The sequence below is a fragment of the Alternaria triticimaculans genome (assembly GCF_023758025.1).
Source record: "Alternaria triticimaculans strain BMP 0046 chromosome Unknown scaffold_1, whole genome shotgun sequence".
Lineage (NCBI taxonomy): Eukaryota > Fungi > Ascomycota > Dothideomycetes > Pleosporales > Pleosporaceae > Alternaria > Alternaria triticimaculans.
The window spans coordinates 1,391,313-1,412,064 of NW_026055958.1; the positions used below are offsets into that span (position 1 = coordinate 1,391,313).

General features: G+C 52.6%; 6 protein-coding genes across 6 annotated transcripts; 3 read left to right on the top strand and 3 right to left on the bottom strand.

Annotated features, from left to right (window-relative positions):
• Window positions 1–941: 941 nt before the first annotated feature.
• J4E78_000479 (uncharacterized protein) lies at window positions 942–4,113 on the bottom strand (the record flags this gene model as incomplete). The annotated part of the gene is made up of 5 exons (XM_049361142.1): window positions 942–2,117; window positions 2,165–2,328; window positions 2,423–2,463; window positions 3,730–4,008; window positions 4,073–4,113. The coding sequence occupies 5 exons, from the start codon at window positions 4,111–4,113 to the stop codon at window positions 942–944; spliced, it is 1,701 nt and encodes a 566-aa protein (XP_049226425.1).
• A 671-nt stretch (window positions 4,114–4,784) lies between these two features.
• On the top strand, window positions 4,785–6,615 carry J4E78_000480 (uncharacterized protein; the record flags this gene model as incomplete). Its single annotated transcript, XM_049361143.1, has 3 exons — window positions 4,785–4,906; window positions 4,954–6,304; window positions 6,352–6,615. 3 exons carry the CDS (start codon window positions 4,785–4,787, stop codon window positions 6,613–6,615), a joined length of 1,737 nt encoding a protein of 578 aa, XP_049226426.1.
• A 377-nt stretch (window positions 6,616–6,992) lies between these two features.
• On the top strand, window positions 6,993–8,183 carry J4E78_000481 (uncharacterized protein; the record flags this gene model as incomplete). Its single annotated transcript, XM_049361144.1, has 3 exons — window positions 6,993–7,734; window positions 7,848–8,083; window positions 8,136–8,183. The coding sequence occupies 3 exons, from the start codon at window positions 6,993–6,995 to the stop codon at window positions 8,181–8,183; spliced, it is 1,026 nt and encodes a 341-aa protein (XP_049226427.1).
• A 3,111-nt stretch (window positions 8,184–11,294) lies between these two features.
• On the top strand, window positions 11,295–12,350 carry J4E78_000482 (uncharacterized protein; the record flags this gene model as incomplete). The annotated part of the gene is made up of 2 exons (XM_049361145.1): window positions 11,295–11,795; window positions 12,072–12,350. 2 exons carry the CDS (start codon window positions 11,295–11,297, stop codon window positions 12,348–12,350), a joined length of 780 nt encoding a protein of 259 aa, XP_049226428.1.
• Window positions 12,351–12,544: 194 nt separating this feature from the next.
• On the bottom strand, window positions 12,545–14,155 carry J4E78_000483 (uncharacterized protein; the record flags this gene model as incomplete). The annotated part of the gene is made up of 3 exons (XM_049361146.1): window positions 12,545–13,861; window positions 13,912–14,060; window positions 14,116–14,155. 3 exons carry the CDS (start codon window positions 14,153–14,155, stop codon window positions 12,545–12,547), a joined length of 1,506 nt encoding a protein of 501 aa, XP_049226429.1.
• Window positions 14,156–14,849: 694 nt separating this feature from the next.
• J4E78_000484 (uncharacterized protein) lies at window positions 14,850–20,591 on the bottom strand (the record flags this gene model as incomplete). The annotated part of the gene is made up of 1 exon (XM_049361147.1): window positions 14,850–20,591. The coding sequence occupies one exon, from the start codon at window positions 20,589–20,591 to the stop codon at window positions 14,850–14,852; it is 5,742 nt and encodes a 1,913-aa protein (XP_049226430.1).
• Window positions 20,592–20,752: the final 161 nt, after the last annotated feature.

The window sequence follows — 20,752 nt, forward strand, 5'->3', positions numbered from 1 at the left end:
TGGATTTGTCCATCACGCTTTGGAAAACCGAAAACCCCAAAGGCTCGAGGTCGTTCCAAAACAAGACCAGAGATGATACATGTCGTCTGCGGTTGAATTCATTCAAACAGAACGCGGCAAGATCTATGTCGGGTATTGTGCGCCTCTTCTTCAACCTACGAGAATTCATTGCTATGAGAGACCAGCCAAAATTCGATTGCAAGACGACATGTTCCCCTGGTATTGTGGATTTCATAACCAAAATTTGCTGGTCATGAATACACCGGCCTAAATGCATCCGACGAAAGAACAGAATTGCAAGTTTATGCTTGCTGTCGTTCACTGTGGATTGTATTGTCAATGTCTTAGCCTGCAGGTACTCATGTCAAACGCCCTCCATGTTGAGTGCCTCAATATTTAAACGGCTCTGGAGTCAGCTGTGTTCTTGTCCTTACACTCAAAACCTGTTTACCAAATCATGGAACTACGAGGTCTATGAGCCCTGCTGGATTCGTTTCTCCAAAACTCTCGAAAAGTTTGGCTCATGATCTTCTCTCCCCAAATCTACTACAATTGTTCCCATATGCGAATCAGACTGTATTTGCGAAAGGGAGTGTGCACGTGGTCATGGGAATCCAATCGTATTCATGCATCGAGAAGATGAGAACACCAACAACGCCGAAATAGACTTTTTTGTTTTTGAAAATGCTAGTATACAGAAAGAAGAAGACCACCTCCAGCCTGTTCATGCAGCAAATCCCAATACCATGTCATTACCCTCCCATCCCATCCTAAAGAGGAAGAAAAGGAAGCGCAAAATCAAGATCTCGGCCATGCATATCACGAACTGAAATTATTCCACCATGTACAAACCCGACTCCACCCAAAAGAGTAAACACATCTCCGTTTTGACTTCGACCTATCTCTCGGGCATCATCTCTTGAATCTTCTTGAATCCACGTCTAACCACCACGGCCGCCGTAGGGCTGGTGCCTGAAACCACCGCCACCACGGTGACCTCCACCACGGTAGTTTGCACCCCTAACACCCGCGTTCTTGGGGCCAGTGGGAGCGTTGATGGGAGCCTGACCACCACCAGCAGGGGGCTGGCTAGAGCCCTGGCGAGAGCGGTTGTTCCTAAAGCCGCCGCGGCCACCACCGGGACCGGAAGGAATGTTCGGCTGAGGCGCGTCCTCGTACATGCCGTCCCAGCTCTGAGGGCCGCCCTGGGGGTTACCGAAGCCGGCGGGGCCGGAGAGTTGCTGCTGGCGGCGAGCCTGTTGTTGTTCGTATTTCTGCTGTTCGAAAGCGAGTTGATCTTGAGCGGTGTAAGCTGGGCGTGCACCGGCACTCTGGCCACCTTGAGGATTCATCATACCCGGACCACCTTGACCTCCTGGGCCTCCTCCACCTTGCATCTGTGCCATTTGCATCTGCTGCATTTGCTGCATCTGCATCGGGTTCATACCACCTGGGCCACCCATCATTTGAGGATTCGGGGAGCCGTTGCCGCGGTTCATACCTTGGTTCATCATCTGCTGTTGCATCTGCTGCATTTGCATCGGGTTCATGCCGCCCATGGCAGCCATGGGGTTGCCGGGCATACCACCACCGGCTTGCTGCTGAGCGAGAGTTTGCTGCATGGACTGGAAGTACTGTTGCATTCGTTGCCAGTACTGAGCCATCATGGCAGGAGACATGGCGCTGTTGCCGCCTTGACCTTGCATGTTTCCGCCGCCGTTGTCGTAGTTGTTGCCGCCACCTTGGTTACCGTTACCGCCGTCGTTGAACTTGTTGAACTTGTTGTTGCGACCGAACTTCTTGTTGCCATCGCCGCCATCGTCGTCGCGCATGTTGCCACGGGGCTGAGCGCGCTTGACCTCAATCTGCTTGCCGAGAATCTGGAGAGGTCCGCGTAGGGTGGCATCTACGGCTGCGTCGCCGTCGAAAGTAACGAAACCGAAACCACGGGGTCGACCGGTCTCCTTGTCCATCATGAGTGTGGCATCGACAACGCGACCGAATTGCTTGAAGAAGTTGGTGAAGTCTTCCTCGGTTGCTTCTTGGCTCACACCACCGACGAAAATCTTGCTGGTGCGTTCCTGCTCCTCTCGTGGGATAGCACGCTTGGGGTCAATCTGCATGGTATCAGCTGGCAGCTCGCCGTCGATGGGAGTAGACATACGATTTTACCATCGAGGTAATGCTCCTTGACCATGACGATGTTCACACACTTGGGGTCCTTGAATGTAAGGAAGCCGAATCCTCTCGAGCGTCCGGTAGCAGCATCGCGCATTACGGTGCATTCGCTGACTTCGCCAAATTGTGAGAAGTAACCCTTGAGTGAATCTGTTGTGGGGATTTAGTAAGTCCCTACGTTTGAGCGCATAGTTGTGTAGTAAGACTGGGGTATGCCTTGCTCTACTAAGGTGTCATCACGTACCTTCTGTTGTCTCCCAATTCAGACCGCCAATGAACATTTTACTATGGTTGAAGTTAGCAAGATGTTGCTCCATATCATCAACTCCAGGAAGAGCAGGCGAGATTGATGAGGCGCATCATAGAGCATCCGTAGGTATATAGTTGGGTGGCCTTTGACGTGAAGGCTGGCGTTGGCCGTCATCATGATGCCGTCGAAACCATATTGGTAAGGCTAAAGATGCAGAAAGTCGCAAGTACAGCATCCTCGCATACAGTCCACCGTATCTCCAGTTGTCATCTTTGGCGAGATATAGCAGGACACAATCTCAGTGGATCAGTGATTGGTGTAGGCTGGCGTCGCAGTCTTTGTCGAGTTGATCGCACTGCACCGCTGATTGTTGTTCGCCAGCGGGGCTATCGAAAGTGATTTCGCAAGTTGCAGTGTCGAAAAGTTCGTGTTCCATAGCTTGTCGTGGTTGATTGATGACCGACAGGAACATGTATGTTGGTATCGTGAGGTTCCCTTGCCGCTCGCGAGGAAGACCGCAGCCGCTGACGAATGGCTAAGCGACACCAACTCCTGCGCCGCATCCGACCCTGGACGTGTCGACTTCGTGGCGTACACCAATCATATCGACCAAGAACGCACTCCACGTACTCATGTCCAAGTTTCGAGGTGCAAAAGTAGCCCTTGCAAAGGCACAGTTTGATTCGGATGAAACGTCTGTGTTCTGCTATGAATTCGAGTGTGGAAGTCTCAGACTATCTCACGACTCGGTAGCTATCCTCTGCTTGCGTTGCTGGTACGCGCTATCAAGTACCTAGGTATATATCGACATGAGGCGCTGCCAAAGTTCGGGCAAGCCGCGATAGTCCCTGCGTGAGGCGCGTTGATGGTTGCTCTGAGTATCGCTGAGCGGTTGACTTGTGTCTTCCAGCTTCTTCTAACAACCAACACTGGTGGCCCATTCCGCCATGCATCGAACGCCTCGCCAATGGGCGATATGGACCACAATCTTTCGCAAGGTGTCTAGCTCCTCGACCTTCATCCCAGACTCTGCGCCAATCATGACCCCAGGTGCTTTTGAAGGTAAGACACACTCCGTGTCCAAAGCTTGTTCCTTGATTGTACATGTAAAGTGTCATACGAGAGCTGGTATCGCTCATGGTGCCTGATGCTCTAGCAGAATGTCTTATGCGGTGGTTGATGACTTTGGTCCTGGTAACAACATGTCCTCGGCGGATGCCCTGATACGGAAGATATATGCTCTTTTACCTTGTGATGCGCCTCGGATAGATGGGGATCATGTTAGTCATTGCACGACTTACCCGTCTTCTTTCACGTTAATTGGCCCATAGTTGTCATCATCCATGGGCGCATTGTCGTACGACTGCTCGCCGCCAGCGTTGTAACCGGATTGGTCCATGTGCGAGTCGCCGTCTGCCGCGCCTTGGGCTGGCCAAGAGGGCGCGCTATCTTGACCGTTGTTTTGTGCGGTATCCTGAGGAGGCGCGCTTACGGGCTCGGCTGGAGTAGGCTCAGGTTCGGTCTTGGGGGCTGGTGCGGGTGCGGCAGCCGCGGGCTTCTGTGCGGGCTCATCATCGTAGCTGGTGGACCGTTAGTAAGTGTCGCATTACACGCGCGAAGCTACGTTGCGCTGGAGATACTGACAGATCGTCGAAGATGTCATCCTCGTAGTTCTCGTCGGCCATGGTGTAGTCTTGAAGAAGAGCTTCCTAAAAGGTATGTCGGGAACGAGGAAGGAGCAAGCGCGCGAAAGTAGAGTCGCGATTAGTGGGGCGGGACTGTCGGATTATTTAGAAGGAAGGGAGGTGATAGAAGGAAGAGTCTGTCGCCGGAGTGAGGAGATGAGAGCAGAGCAATGGGCAGGCGCGCTAGCATCGGGCTTGGCGTGGCAGGCGCGACGGATACATGCACGAGCCCTACGACATACCCAGTACAGCCATGTTGTATAGAATAGCTGTACTATTGATGGTGCGGTGATTCAAGAACAGGCTGTTATCTTGGGGATATCCAGAGTTCTTCATTACGGCACAAAACCTACAGGCTCCTTCGTACTTTCCGGGTCGAGCGATTCGGAGCTCAGGTTCGCAGCGGGGCCGCCTCGAGGCACGGAACAAGCATTCACATATTCCAACATGGCGTCCAAGAAACAGCAGCAGGTTTGTCTACTCAGTTGTACGCGCAATCTGTGTGTTTGCTAACAAGTTGCCAGGAAATGGTCCAGGTCGGTGTGTGCCCATCCAAGTCACAGAGAGCGTCATAGTATCCGGGGTAGCTAACATATCGCTTCCCTGCATACAGACCGATCCTCGTACGTTGCACACTGCAGTCGCATACCGGTTCTGATTGCTGATATTCCATGCGCAGCTCTGGCTCTCCTTTCTGGCGAACGACGTCCAATTCCGCTTCCTCGCCGCCGCCGAACAAGAAGGTTATCGGCGCATCCTATTCCCATGCCGACATACTCAACTTCAGCTCTTTGTACGTTGTTTTGTATGCTATTAATGGCCTGTAGCTAATAGTCACAGGAGCGTTTCCGGATCCAACTCACGACCTCGAACCCCGCCATCGGCAACCCACAGTCGCGAGTCAAGCGCTGCACCGAGCCGGTCTAGCAAGACCATATCACCCCGTCCTGCGCGAGCCACATACAGCTACTTTCTTAATGACACACATCAAGACTGGAACGAGGGGGACGAAGACGATGCCGACAACATGTTTGAGGATGACGAAGACGAGTTTGGGCTCCCGAGCATCGCAAACATGCGGAGGAAGGGCCGGCGGAAACAGCCATCCAAGACGAAGGAAACCGCCGGACACGTCAGCAGGGAAAGTCTGGGCTCAACGGCGTGGCGTGGTATAGACAGTGGTGATATTGCAGAGGAGCGAGGCATACCCAACTACCCGACCGCAAAGAAGATTGAAGGGAAGATCTTACGGCCGCAGTACCAGGAAATTCTTCGAGATCCCGCAAACTCTCTGCATCTCATTTCGCATCCTAGTCTACCCCCGAACGCCTCCGCGAAGCAGGTCGAAGAGCACTCCGCGCGCACAACAAGGATCAACAAGTTCAAGAGGATACTGCAGGCGAGCACCATATCGCTATCAGACCTTCGCGACTCAGCCTGGTCAGGAGTCCCGTCTGAAGTACGCGCAATGACATGGCAAATCTTGTTGGGCTACCTGCCAACTAGCAGCGAGCGGAGGGTCGCGACACTCGAGCGCAAACGGAAAGAGTACTTGGAGGGAGTGCGACAGGCCTTCGAACGAGGTACATCTGGTAGTGCTAGCGCCGTAGCATCTGGAATAGCAGGTGGCGCGGGCTATCCTTCAACAAACCGTGGACGAGGACGTGGCTTGGACGAAGCTATATGGCATCAGATCAGCATTGACGTGCCTCGGACGAACCCCCATCTCGAGCTCTACAGCTACGAAGCGACGCAACGGTCTCTCGAGCGAATACTATACGTGTGGGCGATACGGCACCCTGCGTCAGGATATGTCCAGGGCATCAATGACTTGGTGACCCCATTTTGGCAGGTCTTCTTGGGCGCCTACATTTCAGATCCGGATATTGAATTCGGCATGGATCCTGGACAGTTACCAAAGCAAGTTTTGGACGCTGTTGAGGCCGACTCCTTTTGGTGCCTTACCAAACTCCTTGATGGGATTCAAGACAACTACATTGCGCATCAACCAGGGATCCAAAGACAAGTGGCTAGTCTTAGAGATCTCACAACGCGCATCGATGATCAACTGGCGAAGCATCTCCAAAATGAGGGTGTAGAGTTTATACAGTTCAGCTTCCGATGGATGAACTGTCTTTTGATGCGCGAGATATCTGTAAAGAATACGATACGCATGTGGGATACATACCTGGTAAGCTACGTAACCACACTCTTAAGTGCATCACTAACATTGTCTAGGCCGAAGAGGATGGGTTTTCGTCATTCCACCTCTACGTATGCGCTGCGTTCCTCGTAAAGTGGTCCGATCAGCTACGAAAGATGGACTTTCAAGAGGTCATGATGTTTCTGCAATCATTGCCAACGCGTCAGTGGACCGAAAAGGACATTGAACTATTGTTAAGTGAAGCCTTCATTTGGCAAAGCCTATTCAAAGGCAGTGGCGCGCATTTGAAGAACACAGGCTCAAGAGGAAGTGGCGTAGGGATGGGACCCGACTTCTGAATCAATTGCTGCAGCACAGTAGGTATTGCAATACCAAAGCACGTACGCAGCGCCTACACAAGTTGTCGTTTAACAAGGTGAATCAAGGAGAGTGAACTCCTGACCAAAGACAGCAATCAAGCTCGCGCTTCAACGTATTGGCAAGAATGCTGTTTCCGTTGTCCGATTCGCGGTCGTCACTTCCACCTCGTCAGCTACCGAGCGGAAGTTACCCCGCCCTTTACCCCACCATACGTCACATAGCTTCAGCAGTGTATCCAGATGGTGTTCAAAAGACCGACAAGTATTTCTACATCGTGGTTTCTCTAGAGTGAACTCATCAGTAAGCCCTCGAAGTTGTCACTTTACAGACCGTTCCATATATACTTGACACTGCTATGGCACCATCGCGTCCTCCATTCCAGGATCTCCCACTCGACAAGAATGGTCCACCCGGAAACGCATGGGGTCTGTACGGCCCAAACGACGAGCTCGGTGCTCTAAACATGATTACACCATCAGCCGTCAAAGCAGCGGCCCAGGAGATACAAACCGGTGACCGGGTCTCACTTGACTGGTATCTCAACCTACCATCCCATCCATCCTTTAACCGCCCATCTTTCTCCTGGAAGATGAAGAACAAAGAACATCCAAATGGTGCCAAGAGAACCGTCAACGACGACCATCTGGATTTCAACACACAGGGAAGTAGCCAGTGGGACGGCTTCCGCCACTACGGTTACCAGAGTGCAAAGAAGTACTACGGTGGGCGCTCACAGCAAGATCTCGAGTCCTCGGAAGTCATCGGCATTGATCGTGTTGCCAACTCTGGCGGTATCACAGCTCGGGGTATCATTTTAGATTATCCGCGCTATCTGGAAAAGAAAGGCAAGAAAGAAGTGTACGCGCTCGAAGCCAACAGCATCACGGCCGAGGAACTAAAAGACATGGTGCAAGAAACAGGTATAAAGACGCGAGAAGGCGATCTGCTACTCTTACGAACAGGATTCACGCGTGATTACGCCAAGCTAGGCGAGGAAGAAAGACGGGCGATAAAAGACAAGCCACCGACGTTCCTGGGCGTACAGTCGGATAAGAACACGCTACAATGGATTTGGGAAAACGGTTTCGTTGCTGTTGGTAAGCATCCGCTCGTCTTACCTCATCTCATCTTCTCATGATCCAACGTCTCCTTGGCTTCTTCTCAAACACCTCCAACCACAACTCAAGGTACACTTCTAACGATTTCGCAGCATCCGACGCGCCGTCATTCGAAATGTCTCCGCTCGTAGGCCCACACAGCGCCCCAGGTGGTATCAACGCGGGTGAAACCTGGGAAAACGAGATGCAGGGCGGCGGCTTAGTACATCAATGGCTGTTGGGTGGATGGGGTGTCATGATAGGTGAGATGTGGGATTTGGAGCGGTTATGTGAGAAGAGTAAAGAGTTGGGCCGGAGTACTTGCTTTGTTAGTAGTGTGCCGTTGAAGGTAATGTCTTGCCAAGTTGCTGATACTAAGACATGAGCTGATTGTCGCATAGGTACCAGGTGGTGTTGCGAGTCCACCGAATGCCGTTGCCATCTTTTAGCTGCGAGGCGTCTCTCGTAGCACTTGGCACCGGGGCGAAATGACATGACGAGAAGATGGAAACGCGCTGATATGGTGTTGTAGTATCAGTCTCGGGTGATAGATTGATACGAAATACGAAATGCCAAGTCGGTGCTTACGCTCATCTCCTCTCCGCGCCCGGAGTTCTCTCCAGTGGCCAGCACACGAAGCTGTCACAGAAGCGTCATCGCGAACGTCGACGGGCCGATTTCTACCGTACAAACAATCAACGCAGAGGACTTCGCAATCCTCTCGTATATCCTTCACGTCCGTCTCTATGACACCTCCTTCACAAACGACCACTCATTCCTTCGCACCTCCACCCCAGACACGTCTATTTTTACAACAGCAAGCCCTACGCATGCAAACCATAAAATGCGGGGAACCCATGTCCCCGAAACCGGGTAAGCAGTATATTGCGCCAAGGCTGTTTGTACTTCATTTCCTCCTGCCACCCAACATCATCTCGATGGCTTGGAAAAGCCTATCGCTTTGACCACCACCGCCATCGCAGCCGTTTCACCCGCTTCTCCCTCAACGTCATCATGCTCATTTGCTGTTTATGGTAGATCAGCCCCGTCAATTTGCTTAGCACGTGGAAGGAGCATTTGTGGCGTTTGTACTCGCGCCAAATGTATAGATTTGGTATGTGTGGGATTTAGTTCGCATGTAAGCCGTAGTAGTGAAGCTGTCTGTCGGCGTATATGCGACGGCGACGGCTGAGGATCTTTGTGGACCGTGTTCCCCGGTGAAGCTTTTGGTGGGTGTTTGAGTGGGTTACGGTGTATATATTACCCTCGTGTACGCCCGTGTTCAGCTGCATTCTTTACAGCAATTACACATCCCTTCTATCTCTCGTACAGACCAACAAGCCTCCAACATCATCACCAAAATGAAGTCTTTTGTCCTCATCGCCGTTCTTGCCGCTTTCGCAGCGGCATCTCCTGTCGTACCTGCTCAAATTTGCACGAAGATCTGTCTCTTTGAAGAGCCAGACTGCCCAGGTGGGGTATGTTATCAAATTTCCAGATTCAACATGAGTATTGTGCTAACGTGGAACAGGTGGCTGTCAAGTCTGGTGTAAGTATCATGCTACATATGTGCTCTTCGATTGGCGAGGCTAGTATGTGAGCTAACGTGATGTAGGAATGCTGGTCCTGCTGCACCAGGGAATAGAGTGCGCTTTACTCAGATTTGAGCCTGGTCTTAGCTTAGGCAGATCATTGAGATGGTCTTGCTGCACTGCTTAGAAAAGATTTGGATGGAGATTAGTGGGATTTGGACTATCATTTCATGAAATTCTGGAACGCACGGAAGGCGGGATAGATGTGATGTCATACGACGAATACCGTCTTCCAATCAATACTATACCTGCTCCTTCGCAAGCATAACCTTTGGTTCCCAACTGCTCTATTCTTGCACCTTGAGCCCACTAATTGCCAATGCTCAAACGCTAGCTGTGAATGATTGTATTGTCGCCTTTGGCGCCTACCCACTCTCTACACTACTATGTCATGCAGTCTCGAAATCCGATCTTTCTCTGAGCTCTTACTGACCCAGTGGCTACGCGTTGTGTTACTGGCCAAGCTTCCGCTGAGTCTACATAGGTACCTTTTCGTTTGTTGGTCGCATTTTCCGTTTTCGATTTAGATTCGTAGCGATGTTTGCAGTGGACGTCAGCCATAAGCTGAGAAGTCGCACAAACAGGTGTGTTCTTGCGAGTCTAGAGCGCGCCTTCTCATGCCATCCTCTTTCGAGCAATCCCGTTTGTGGTGGCGTTGGGCGCCTTTTTGGTAGCGAGTCTGTATATATCCTTACATGTGTCCCCTTGATTTCAGTCCTCATCTTTCACTCTCGCCCAAACCACATTCCTAATCAAAATCGTCACCATGAAGACCTTTGTCGCCATCACTTTGCTCGCCGCCCTTGCAGCTGCAAAGCCGCAACACTACACCCGTCCTACGCAGCCGCCGCCATCAGCGCGTGCTGCTCTTGCTACCCCACCACCCAGGGTTTGCGATCGTAGATGCGAGGCAGGGCCGCCTACCAACTGTGGTGAGGGATGGGTATGTGGATCTGATTCTGATATAGATGTGACTATATGCTAACTTCCGGCAGGAACCTGCTCAGCTTGGTGTAAGTAACCTTCGACTCTTTCATCCGCAGCGATACTTCTCAGAACCGGGCTGACATGTACAGGACTGCTGGGCTTGCTGCCGTATTGAGACCTAGTCATGGGATTTGGATATGATGGCGATCTGAAACCGAATTCGAGTGGAAATGAGAAGTGAATGAAGGGAACGACGGTGCTGAGTTTGCTCGAGGAAGATGTACGAGTTGAGGAAGACATCGGCGACCTTTGGGCACATATCAAGGTGTTATCTAGGTAGCTAAGCCCAAAGTGATAAGACTTCTCTTCCCTACCTCACCGTCACCAGTTCTGCGTTTTTTCCTATCGTGGACGCCTAAAACTTCATGTGAGAATCTCAACCACCCAGGTACTTCGCATGAGAATAAGTGACATCTTGTACGAACCGGTGCGAGACATGTAAAACCTCGTACATTACCCAGCCGTGGATGTAGCAAGAAGAGCCGTACCACAACACAAGTCCTGATTGATACAACTCATGTCGTCAACGACAACACCACTCCGCACTCCCACTCCAACATACCGACCCTGGAAGTATACGGCCCGATTACCACGTCATTTAACTCCGCCGCGCACATCGTCCTAACTCCGAAACACAACCACGGGACGCACCAAACACGGTGCTTTGAGGGGACTACGACGTATCCAATGTATATCGTGATAGTGCAACTTTAATTCAGGGTTTGCTGGCCTCTCATAGGCTTAGAGACTGGGTGGCTGGTATAATGGTAATGCCGTGGTGAAGCCGAGTCTTGAACAACGGGCCGTTCGAAGTACCAGTTGAACGGGATGGAGGGAACTTGCTTTCAAGATGGAACTGAGTATATATACGTCTTTTGCCCTCTTGCGATTACTGAACATCTATAAACTACTACGAGCTGCCCCATCAAAGAATCACGATTATTAAAATAAAGCTTACCACAACCACCACGCCCTTCCAAAATGGGCCAGCGATTCAGCCAATTCTTCCCACCCGCCCCTGCCTTCACCGAGACCTCCCTGCCCAACCTCAGCGGAAAAGTCTACATCGTAACTGGCGCCTCCGCAGGAATAGGAAAAGAGCTCTCGCGCCTCCTCTACACCCACCACGCCACCGTCTACATCGCCGCGCGATCAGCCGAAAAAGCGCACGCAGCGATATCCTACATCAAAGAAGCATGTCCAGACTCCAAGGGCACACTGCACTACCTGCATCTCGACCTCGACGACCTTTCCGGCATCAAAGCCTCCGCCGAGTCATTCCTAGCAAAGGAATCACGCTTAGATGTTTTGTTCAACAACGCAGGTGTCATGGTCCCCCCAGTCGGAAGCACAACAAAACAAGGATATGAGCTGCAACTCGGCACGAATTGCGTCGCGCCCTTCCTCTTCACCAAGCTGCTCACGCCAATCTTGCTGGAAACCGTGAAGAAAGAAGCAAAAGGCAGTGTGAGGGTGATTTGGGTGAGTTCAATTGCGTCGCAGATGAGCGCGCCAACTGGCGGCGTGGATATGAGTAATCTGGAGTATACCAAGAATGTGAATAATTGGACAAAGTATGGGATGAGTAAAGGTGGGAATGTGTTTCACGCCTTGGAGTTTCAGAGGAAGTATGGGGGCGAGGGGGTTGTTAGTGTGGTATGTTCCATCAATTTTCTTGTTTCCCCACCCCCCCCTTTTCTTTACGCTCCTCCTCTTTGAGGGTCTCTGCGTCGATCGACTAACGAAAAACTACTGCAGGCGCTCAACCCGGGGAACCTTAAAACGGAGCTCGGACGCAACATGAACGCTGTGCATCATTTCTTCGCCAATTTCATGTTGTACCCGACTGTTAATGGCGCGTACACGGAGTTGTTCGCTGGCCTCGCACCGGGGGCTGCGAAGCTCAAGACGGGCGAGTGGGTTATGCCGTTTGGAAGGGTTGGGACGCTGAGGAAGGACTATTGGTCCGAGACTGGGAAGAAGACGGCAAGTGCGTTTTGGGAGTGGAGTGAGAAGCAGGTGGAGCAGTATGCTTGAGGGTATTTGAGGTGTTTGAATGACGTTGCGTTCTGTATTTATCAGTTCTCTGGTCTTCAGTGCATCATCTGCCTCAAGATACGCCCATAACGTTTACCAATTTCACTCTGCAAAGACCAAATATTTGGTAAATGTGACACATTTCGTATATACATTCTATCATTCATTCATTTGCCAGAATAAGACATCCGTTATCAGGCCTTCTTCGCATCCTTAGGGGCCATAGCCAGAAGCGTGTCCGGATCCCGGATGCCAGCCAATTGACCCTGCTGCGCACGCTTAACGGTAAGCGCAGCAATCAGAGCAGCACCAACACCAGAGCCATCCTCAGCAGGAAGCACCTCGACAGGGTCGTTCTTGCCCTTGCCGTACTTGGCGGGCCAGTCCATGATCTCCTTGAGCGCCTGGGCTTGGCGGATCTTGAAGTGGGGGTACTTTGTGAAGACGGAGCCATCGGCACCGACGTGCACTTCATCCCACTTCTTGTGCTTGCAGATGGCACCTACACCACATGCGGTGAGACGAGCAGCACGTGTGCCAATGAGTTCGGCAAGACGGCGGATGAGCTCGAGTTCGGGCTTCGTGCAGGTGATGCCGAGTTTCTCTTGGAAGAGATCCCCTGTGTCTTGCAAGTTCTCGAAGCGGTCCTCCTCGATCTGAGACAGGAATCCGGCGTCGAGAGAGTAAGGCTTGTCGAGCTTGCTGGCGTTCTGACCCTCAAACATGTGGCATTCGCTACCCTTGTGCAGATCCTGGAGGACGAGACGGAAGATCTCGCCGAGGTAGAGACCGGCGACCATCTTCTCGAAAGATTGCTGACCGGGTCGTGGTGATTCCTTGTCAACGATGACATCGTACTTTGTTCTTGGGAGGATCTGGTGTTCGTTGTCGAATGCGCCCCATTCGCAGTTGATGGCCATTGGCAGGCTGGGGTCGAGCTTCATATGCTTCAACTTGGGGATGGAGCCGCAATCCTCCATGTAGGCGGCGTTGCAGCCGGTGCCGAAGATGCAACCGATCTTGATCTTGGTGTTGGTATACGCGGAGGCAATCATGGTACCGGTCGTGTCGTTGACCAGAGCCGCAAGCTTGATGGGTACACCGCGCTCCTCAAGAGCCGCCTTGAAGCCTGGAACAACATCCACGCCCTCCATGCCGGCGACGTCGAAGCCCTTTGTCCATCGCTGAAGAACTCCGTGGTCGATGGCGTCTTGCGAGACGGGGTATGAGAAGGTGAAGCCGAGAGGCAGGTGGTTGAGCTGCTCGCCCTCGTGGTGGTATTCGATGAACTGCTGGAGACAGTCGGCAACGTAGCCCCAAAGCTCTTCGGCGGTTCCCGTCTTGAGCTCCTCGGGCATGCGGTACTTGGATTGTATGATCTCGAACTCGCCCTTCTCCTCTGTCAGGGTGACCTCGCAGACACGCAGGTTGGTGCCACCCATGTCGAGCGCGAGGTAGCTGCCGGTCTCGTTACCGTCGGGGAAGGCCATGCACCAGGTGGGAATCATGGGCTATCACAGTCAGCTCTATCCTGAAGAGCGCAAAGCAAATTGCGACTCACAATGCTTCCGCCCTCCTCCGACAAGCCCTTCTCAAGCTCCTTGACGAAGTGGTTCGAGATAGCCTTGAGCTTGTCTGTGTTCACCACGAACATCTCCTCGAGCCTGTCGATCTGCTCCTTCAGATCCTTGGGCATGTCCGCCATGGAGCCTAGCACGGTGTTATCCCATCTGTCCTTGTGTACGATAGCGAGGTCGGAGCATACCCCTGCGGGAGGGCGGTTTCCTTGCGCCGAGTAGAACCATGATTGCGGTTGTGAGGGTGGTTTAGGTAGGGTTAGTGTTATCGCGAGAGAAGCGGTGGTGTCGCTGAAATCGAGGGTTCAGGACGACAGGTGGGGACCTTGACGTAGGGTGTTAGTCTCTGTATGACGAAGAGGCTAGAACACTAGAAAACAGCTCAATGGCCATGCCCAGCGGCCAATCCCACTTTTGTACACGATATTTGCTTCTCCACCCGCCCAGGTTGCTTTTGGACGTACGTCGGGGGTGCGGCGGCTTACCAAGATAGTGTAGTAACGGACCCCCGCTGTTGAGTCTGCCAATGGCTCGCGGGCTTGTTCAGTAAGCGGTGTAGTCGTCAGGACAGGCGTCGGATGATATGGGGAGACGATGCGCAATCGGGGGGCACGAGCGTAAAAACGGTAGCTGTTGAGCTGGCCCCCGCCATCCCGCGCGCCGGAGCAGGAGACGGCTCCGATGACTTTTGGTGCCATGACGCGCCTCTAACGTGGGCTGCACGAGGCTTGGTGGGCTGAAGCTCCTAGGACCCCTCGCTTGCGCTAGCCTCATTCGTCTCCACCACGAGAACCGCCCACGCAGCCCCGATTACTCAGCACGACACATCTCAGGTGGAAGCACATTCAAACTGAAGCGTCTCTTCATTAAGCATTACACACTACATATGTACAAGAATTGAAACGCACGTCTCTGACATCATCTACGATGCCGTGCAAGCCGCCGCACCCTTCGACGTCTTCGTCACCAGACTGACAACCGTCACAGTACTCTTCGCAACTACCGTCTTGGTTTTGGGGGCCCCAGTAACCGTCTCCGTCTTTACTCCGCCACCTAGAGTCACCGTCTCAAACTTGGTGCTCGTAGAGACAGGCAGCGTAATCGTTGTCTTGGAAGTCACGTCGCTCGACTGGGTTACGACGATGGTTTCCTGTGCTGCGAGGATAGTCGAAGTCTTTGAAGCGGTCTTGAGAGAGCTGACTGTGACCGCTGGCTCAGTGACTGTTGAAAGGACAGTCTTGGTGACGAGGTCGGTGGAGTAGACTGTGTTGGTGGAGGCCTTCAGCGTGGTGGTCTTGCCAATCTTCTCCGTTGAAACGATTGTCGTGTAGTAGGTAGAGCCTGCCTGAGCCATCGTCGATGTCTTCACCACGGATGTGACTGTAACTGTGCTGGTGCTGGCCTTCAGGGAAGTAGTCTTGGTAGCGATGGACAACTCTGTGACAAAGGCGGTCGAGCCAGCTTGAGTTGCGGTAGCTGTGGCTACGTAGCTGCTCACGGTAGTGCTGACGGTGACCGTCGTAGTGCTAGCCACAGCGCGAGGAAGGACGGCACCTCGGCGGACCAGCTTCTCCGCGCTGCGAGTGGGAATGCAAGAGAGCGTGGTAGTGGACTTCTTGGTAGTTGTCTTGATGGACGTGCTACTGATCGTGACTGAGTCTTTGGGTTGCACGGTAGTCGTCTTGGTGGTGGTCGGCTCGATCGAGATGGTAGTCTTGACTATTGTGGAAGCTGCCTTCTGAGTCTTCGAGCTCGTGATGAAGACTGTGGATCCCTCGCTGACGGTGATTGATGTTGGCTTGGGCGAAGAGGTGGACAGAACGGTAACAGTCGTGGTGCCCTTGACCGTCGAAGTCGTAGCGCCCTTGGTTGTCACTCCAGCTTCGGTCACGGTACCCTTGACGACGCTGGTCTTGGTAACAGGTTCCGGGGTAACAGTAAGGCCAACATCCTCAGTTACTACCGAAGTGGCAGTGGAGGTTACGTCAGGAGAAACGATCGAGGTGGTGGCAGTGACCTTTAATGTGCTGGTCTTGATGACGTCGATGGCACTGATCGAGAGCGTCTCTGTGCTTTTCACCACAGTAGTCGAAGTGACTTCAGGGGCGGTGACAAAGGTGCTCGCAGTAAGTGGGGCGATCACGGTAGTCGTGGTGTATGCTGTGACCAACGGTAGACTACTCGAAGAGGTGAGACTCATAGTAGATACCGAAACACTGGCAGACATTGTTGACGATGATATGAGGGACGAGGATGCAGTGCTGCAAACCTGGGGCGAGCCCATACCAATTGCGAAAGGCTGGGTATCGACGAATCGGAAATCGATGAACGCAGTCGTGGCGAAGAAAGAAGCAAGCTGGAACTGAGCAACATCGTTGTCCGAAAGCTGCTGGGAGAACGCAGCGCGCTTGCAGATATCAGAACCTGGGCCAGTGTTATGGTACTCTCCGTATGTGACACCATCAGTTTGCGGGTTGGTCTTTGACCACTGCGACCATCCAGCCGGGCTGATCATGGCATCGAGGTAGCAGCCAACATAAGCGACACGCGAGAAGCTATTCCATGGACGACCAAGGCTGACGCTGCTAAACTTCCCAGATCCGGGTGCAGGCACGATCCTTGACTGATCGAACACGAAGCCCGCAGCAGTTGTGTTGGTAGTACGCTTGTGAGCTGTGATGCTGATGCCGTCTTCGTTGGAGGCGATCGTCGAATCCAGAAAGTAGGCAGATCCACTACCATATATAAAATCCACATTACCCTCAATGTAGGTCTTGAAGGTGAATAGATTGCCAGACACACTGAGAGTATCCTGGTTACCATAGATCTGGCATCCGTACAGCGCAGCAAACTTGCTGCTTTGAACAGCAAAGCCGAGCGAAGCAATGTTCTGCTGCGTGCCGTTGTTGTTTCGGAAGTTTATGTTGAAACCATGGAAGTAGTTGCCCTTTACGTAGACAGTCGCTCCGTCGGTGTTGCTACCAGAGGTACCTTGAGTATCCACGCCACGGCTAAATTGAATGGTAACTTGGTTCTTGGTGTAATCATCGGTTGAATCGGAGTAGCCACGGAAGATGGTGTGACCGGACTTGGCGATGATGAGCTGCTCCTCGTAGGTACCAGGGTAGATGAAAATCGTGGCATTCGTCTTGCTCGTAGTTGGCGCAGCGTTGAGAGCCGCTTGAATAGTATCGTACGTCACGACGCCAGCAATCGGTGTCTTGGAGACGATAAGAGCATCGGTCGGTGGGGTCGTGCCGTTGAAAGTCGAGTTGCCGCCGACAACGATGGGTCCAGGAGGAATGACAACGGGCGCGGAAGGTAGTGGAGTGACGATCGAGTTGAAGTAAGTCATGTCAATCCACTCTGTTGAGTCCATGACAGAAGCTAAAGAGTACGTGTCGGAAGTGAGTAGCGTAGCATACCCGAATGACTGACGGGCAGCAACGTTCTGCTCCCAGTTTGAAGGACCCGAGTTGTTGAACTCGGCGAAGGTGATGTGATCGGTACGTGGGTCGGTTGCGGACCATATTTTCCACGCCGCAGGAATAATCGTAGCGTCGAGATACGAGTTCTTCACGACAACAAGCGCGTACTGGGAGTAGGGCCGACCGAGGTAAACTTTTCCGGTAAGATCATCGACTGCATTGGGAGCCGCAGTGAACAGGCACTGATCGAAGATGTAGCCACCAATTTCGGTGCTCGACTTCCTGCTATGCGCCGTGATGGCCGATGACTTGCGCTTGGCACCGATCGTACATCCCTTGAAGTATGCTTTGGAGTAGCCCCAAATGAAGTCGATGGCACCTCCAATGTAGCACGACTCATAGTATTGATAACCAGCGGTAGCTCCGTTCAGAAGGGTATCTTGCCAGCCGTCGAACGAACAAGCATAGAAGGCGATGTCATTGCCGTATATTGAGCCCGCGAGAGTCACGTAGTTAGGCTCGGCACCATCGAGGTTATCAGTGTTGATCATGTTGACGTTGTACATGCTAATCCTGCTTGATGCGGTAGAAAAGACTGATGTTTCCGCGTTTGAGTGTCCGACGGGTAATGGGGAGACGGATAAACCACGAGCGAAGGAGACGGTGACCTGATTATCCTTGTAGGCCTGACCTGGATTACCAGCGGTGTACCCGATGATCCTTACGGCACCAGGACGGTTGACCGATGGGATCTGCTCGTTGTAGGTACCCGGGTAGATGAAGATGGTTTGGTTGGTCTTATCTTGCGGGAGCGAAGCGAGTGCGGCAGTGATGTTGGTGTACGCAGCGCCGTTGCTACCATCCTTGGAAACGACCACAGCGCCTAGGGGCGGCACAGTACCGCTGTCAGGGTGGGCATTGACAGTTGCAGTGGTAGTCGGTCCAGTCACGGTACCGTTAGTAGAAGGGGACGGAGATGGTGATGGCGAGGTGGTCGTGGGGCCTGTAAGGCTGTACGAAGGAATCGCATTGTACGCATCCATGTCCAACCATGCCGTGCTGCCGATCCATGCAGCAAGCGTGTACTTCTCAGCCTGGGACGCTGTCAACTTTGTGGCAAAGTCGGCCCGCTTGGCTGTGTCCGTCCAGCTGCCAGGGCCCGTGTTGTTGTATTCGCCGAATGTGACTCCTGATGTCTGAGGGTTGTTTGTCTGCCATACGGTCCAGCCAGCGCTAGAGATATGCTTGTCGATGTACGAGTTCGTGTAGATAGCGATAGAGAATTGGCTGTAAGGCCTGCCAAGGTAGGTCGTACCGAAGGTGTTGCCGTAGGTAGCACTGTATGTGATGACTGAAGAATCGAACACATATCCACCGGGGGCGTCTGCGGTGGCCCTGTATTGTGCTGAGATGAAAGCGCCAGGCGTGTTGCTAACGATCATGCACTGATGGAAGTATGCGGTGGAGAAACCCCAAATGAAGTCAACACTACCTTCAACATAGCAGTTGCTGAACACTTGTGTACCCTTGTTAGCAAGTAGGGTGTCCTGGAAACCAACAAAGGAACATCCATAGGCAGCAATGTTCGCTCCGTAGAAGTCGGCAGCCAGTGCTGCGGTGTTGGAAGTCTGAGGGTAGGTGTTGACAAAGTCGATGTTGTACAAAGCCATTCCCGAATCGCCGCTGGGCTTGGAGTATACTACAGGTGTTTGCTCGTTCTTGCCAACACTGGTAAGCTCGCCCCTGGAGAATTCAATGCGGACCTTGTTCATAGTGTAGTCATTGGTGAAGTCGGTGAAGCCCCTCAAAGTGACCTTCCCCTTGCGAGTGATGGAAAGCTGCTCAACGTATGTACCCGCGCCAATCTTGATCGTATATGGGTTTCCGTCGTTGGGGAGGGCGCTGATAGCTGACGTGACGTTCGAGAACTCGCATGGTCCGGGTGTCTTGGAGACTATCAGAGTCGGGGCTGCGGCTGCGATCGTGCAAGAGGCTACTGGGGTAGCACTGGTCATTGTGGAAGCAGTAATAGTAGCGTTCGAGATGGAGCTGGCGGTACTGGCCAGCGAAGCCATCGATGAAGCTGATGAAGACACTGTAGAAGAAACAGTCGACGCAGCAGATGAAGCGGAAGCAATCTGAGCATCATTCGATGCTTTCAATGACGCAATAACGTTTTGATCGACCCATGCAAGCGAAGAGCTAGCGTAAGGGTAGAAAGCATTTCCGAAGACCTTGTCGATGGTGAATTGAGACACCTGATCAGCCGAGAGAAGAACATCGTAGCTAGGGCGAGCTGCGGCGTTCTTGCTATAAGAACCGGCACCGGTAGTGGCGAACTCGCCGTAGAAAGATGGAGTGGTAGCCGCTGAAGGGTGAAATCCAGCAGGGGCAATCAAATTTCCCATTGCTGTGTTCCTGTAGATTGCCACTGAACCGTTGGCAGCTGGCGCCGCCAAGAATACATTGTTGTTTGTATATCCTGTCTTCTGCTGTATCGAGCTCGAATCGAATACGACCGTGGAGTTCGCAAAGGTACCTCCGTTAGGGGTTCCACCCTTGCTGTACACGATAAGAGCACTCGAACTGAGAGGAACGATGGTGGACTTGTACAGATAGATAGTCGGGTAGTTGTAGAAGAGATAGTTCGAGCCCTCGATGTACGAATTGGCGAAGAAGGCCGTTCCGTAGGTAGCGGAGACTACAGTGCCACCAGGCGAGATGATGGAGCACCCATAGAAAGCAACATTGCTTCCTCTGAGCGAAATGGTTGCCGCATTGGCTCCTGGGCCAACGGCAGCTGAATTGACGATGTTGATGTTGCGGACGGTCACACCCTTGATCTTGTCCGTACCAATGCTGAATGGAACAGTAGTAGCAGCGATTGTAACTTTGTTCTCGGACCAATCATCCGCAGCTGTAGGAAAGGGTCCGGCGATCGTAACAGTAGCCTGTCCGATGACAGTGACAGCCTCGGAGTAGGTTCCAGGAAGAACGGAGACAGTGGCGATACCGCTATCTTGTGCAGCCTTTACGGCTACATTGATGGCGGTGTAATCCCCAGATCCATCGGTGGCGACAGTGATGACCGATCTGGGGCCTGTCAAGGTAGCCGAAGTAGTTGTGAGAGGCGTCGACGATGTCGAAGAACGACTCGCAATACTCAGAGTGGCATTAGAGGCACTACTCTGAGCAGCCGCAAGCCCGAGCAGGGCGGCAACAGCGAACGAGCGCATAACGAATGACGATCAATCGACGAGGATGAGAAGCGAGCGATGGAGATCGGAAGTACATGATATTAGATGGTACTTAAGCTCGAAGATCCTCACCAAGGGTTCACGGGGCTGACACCGAATTGGGTATACTACGACAACGTGGTCTGGATCCCGATTACAAT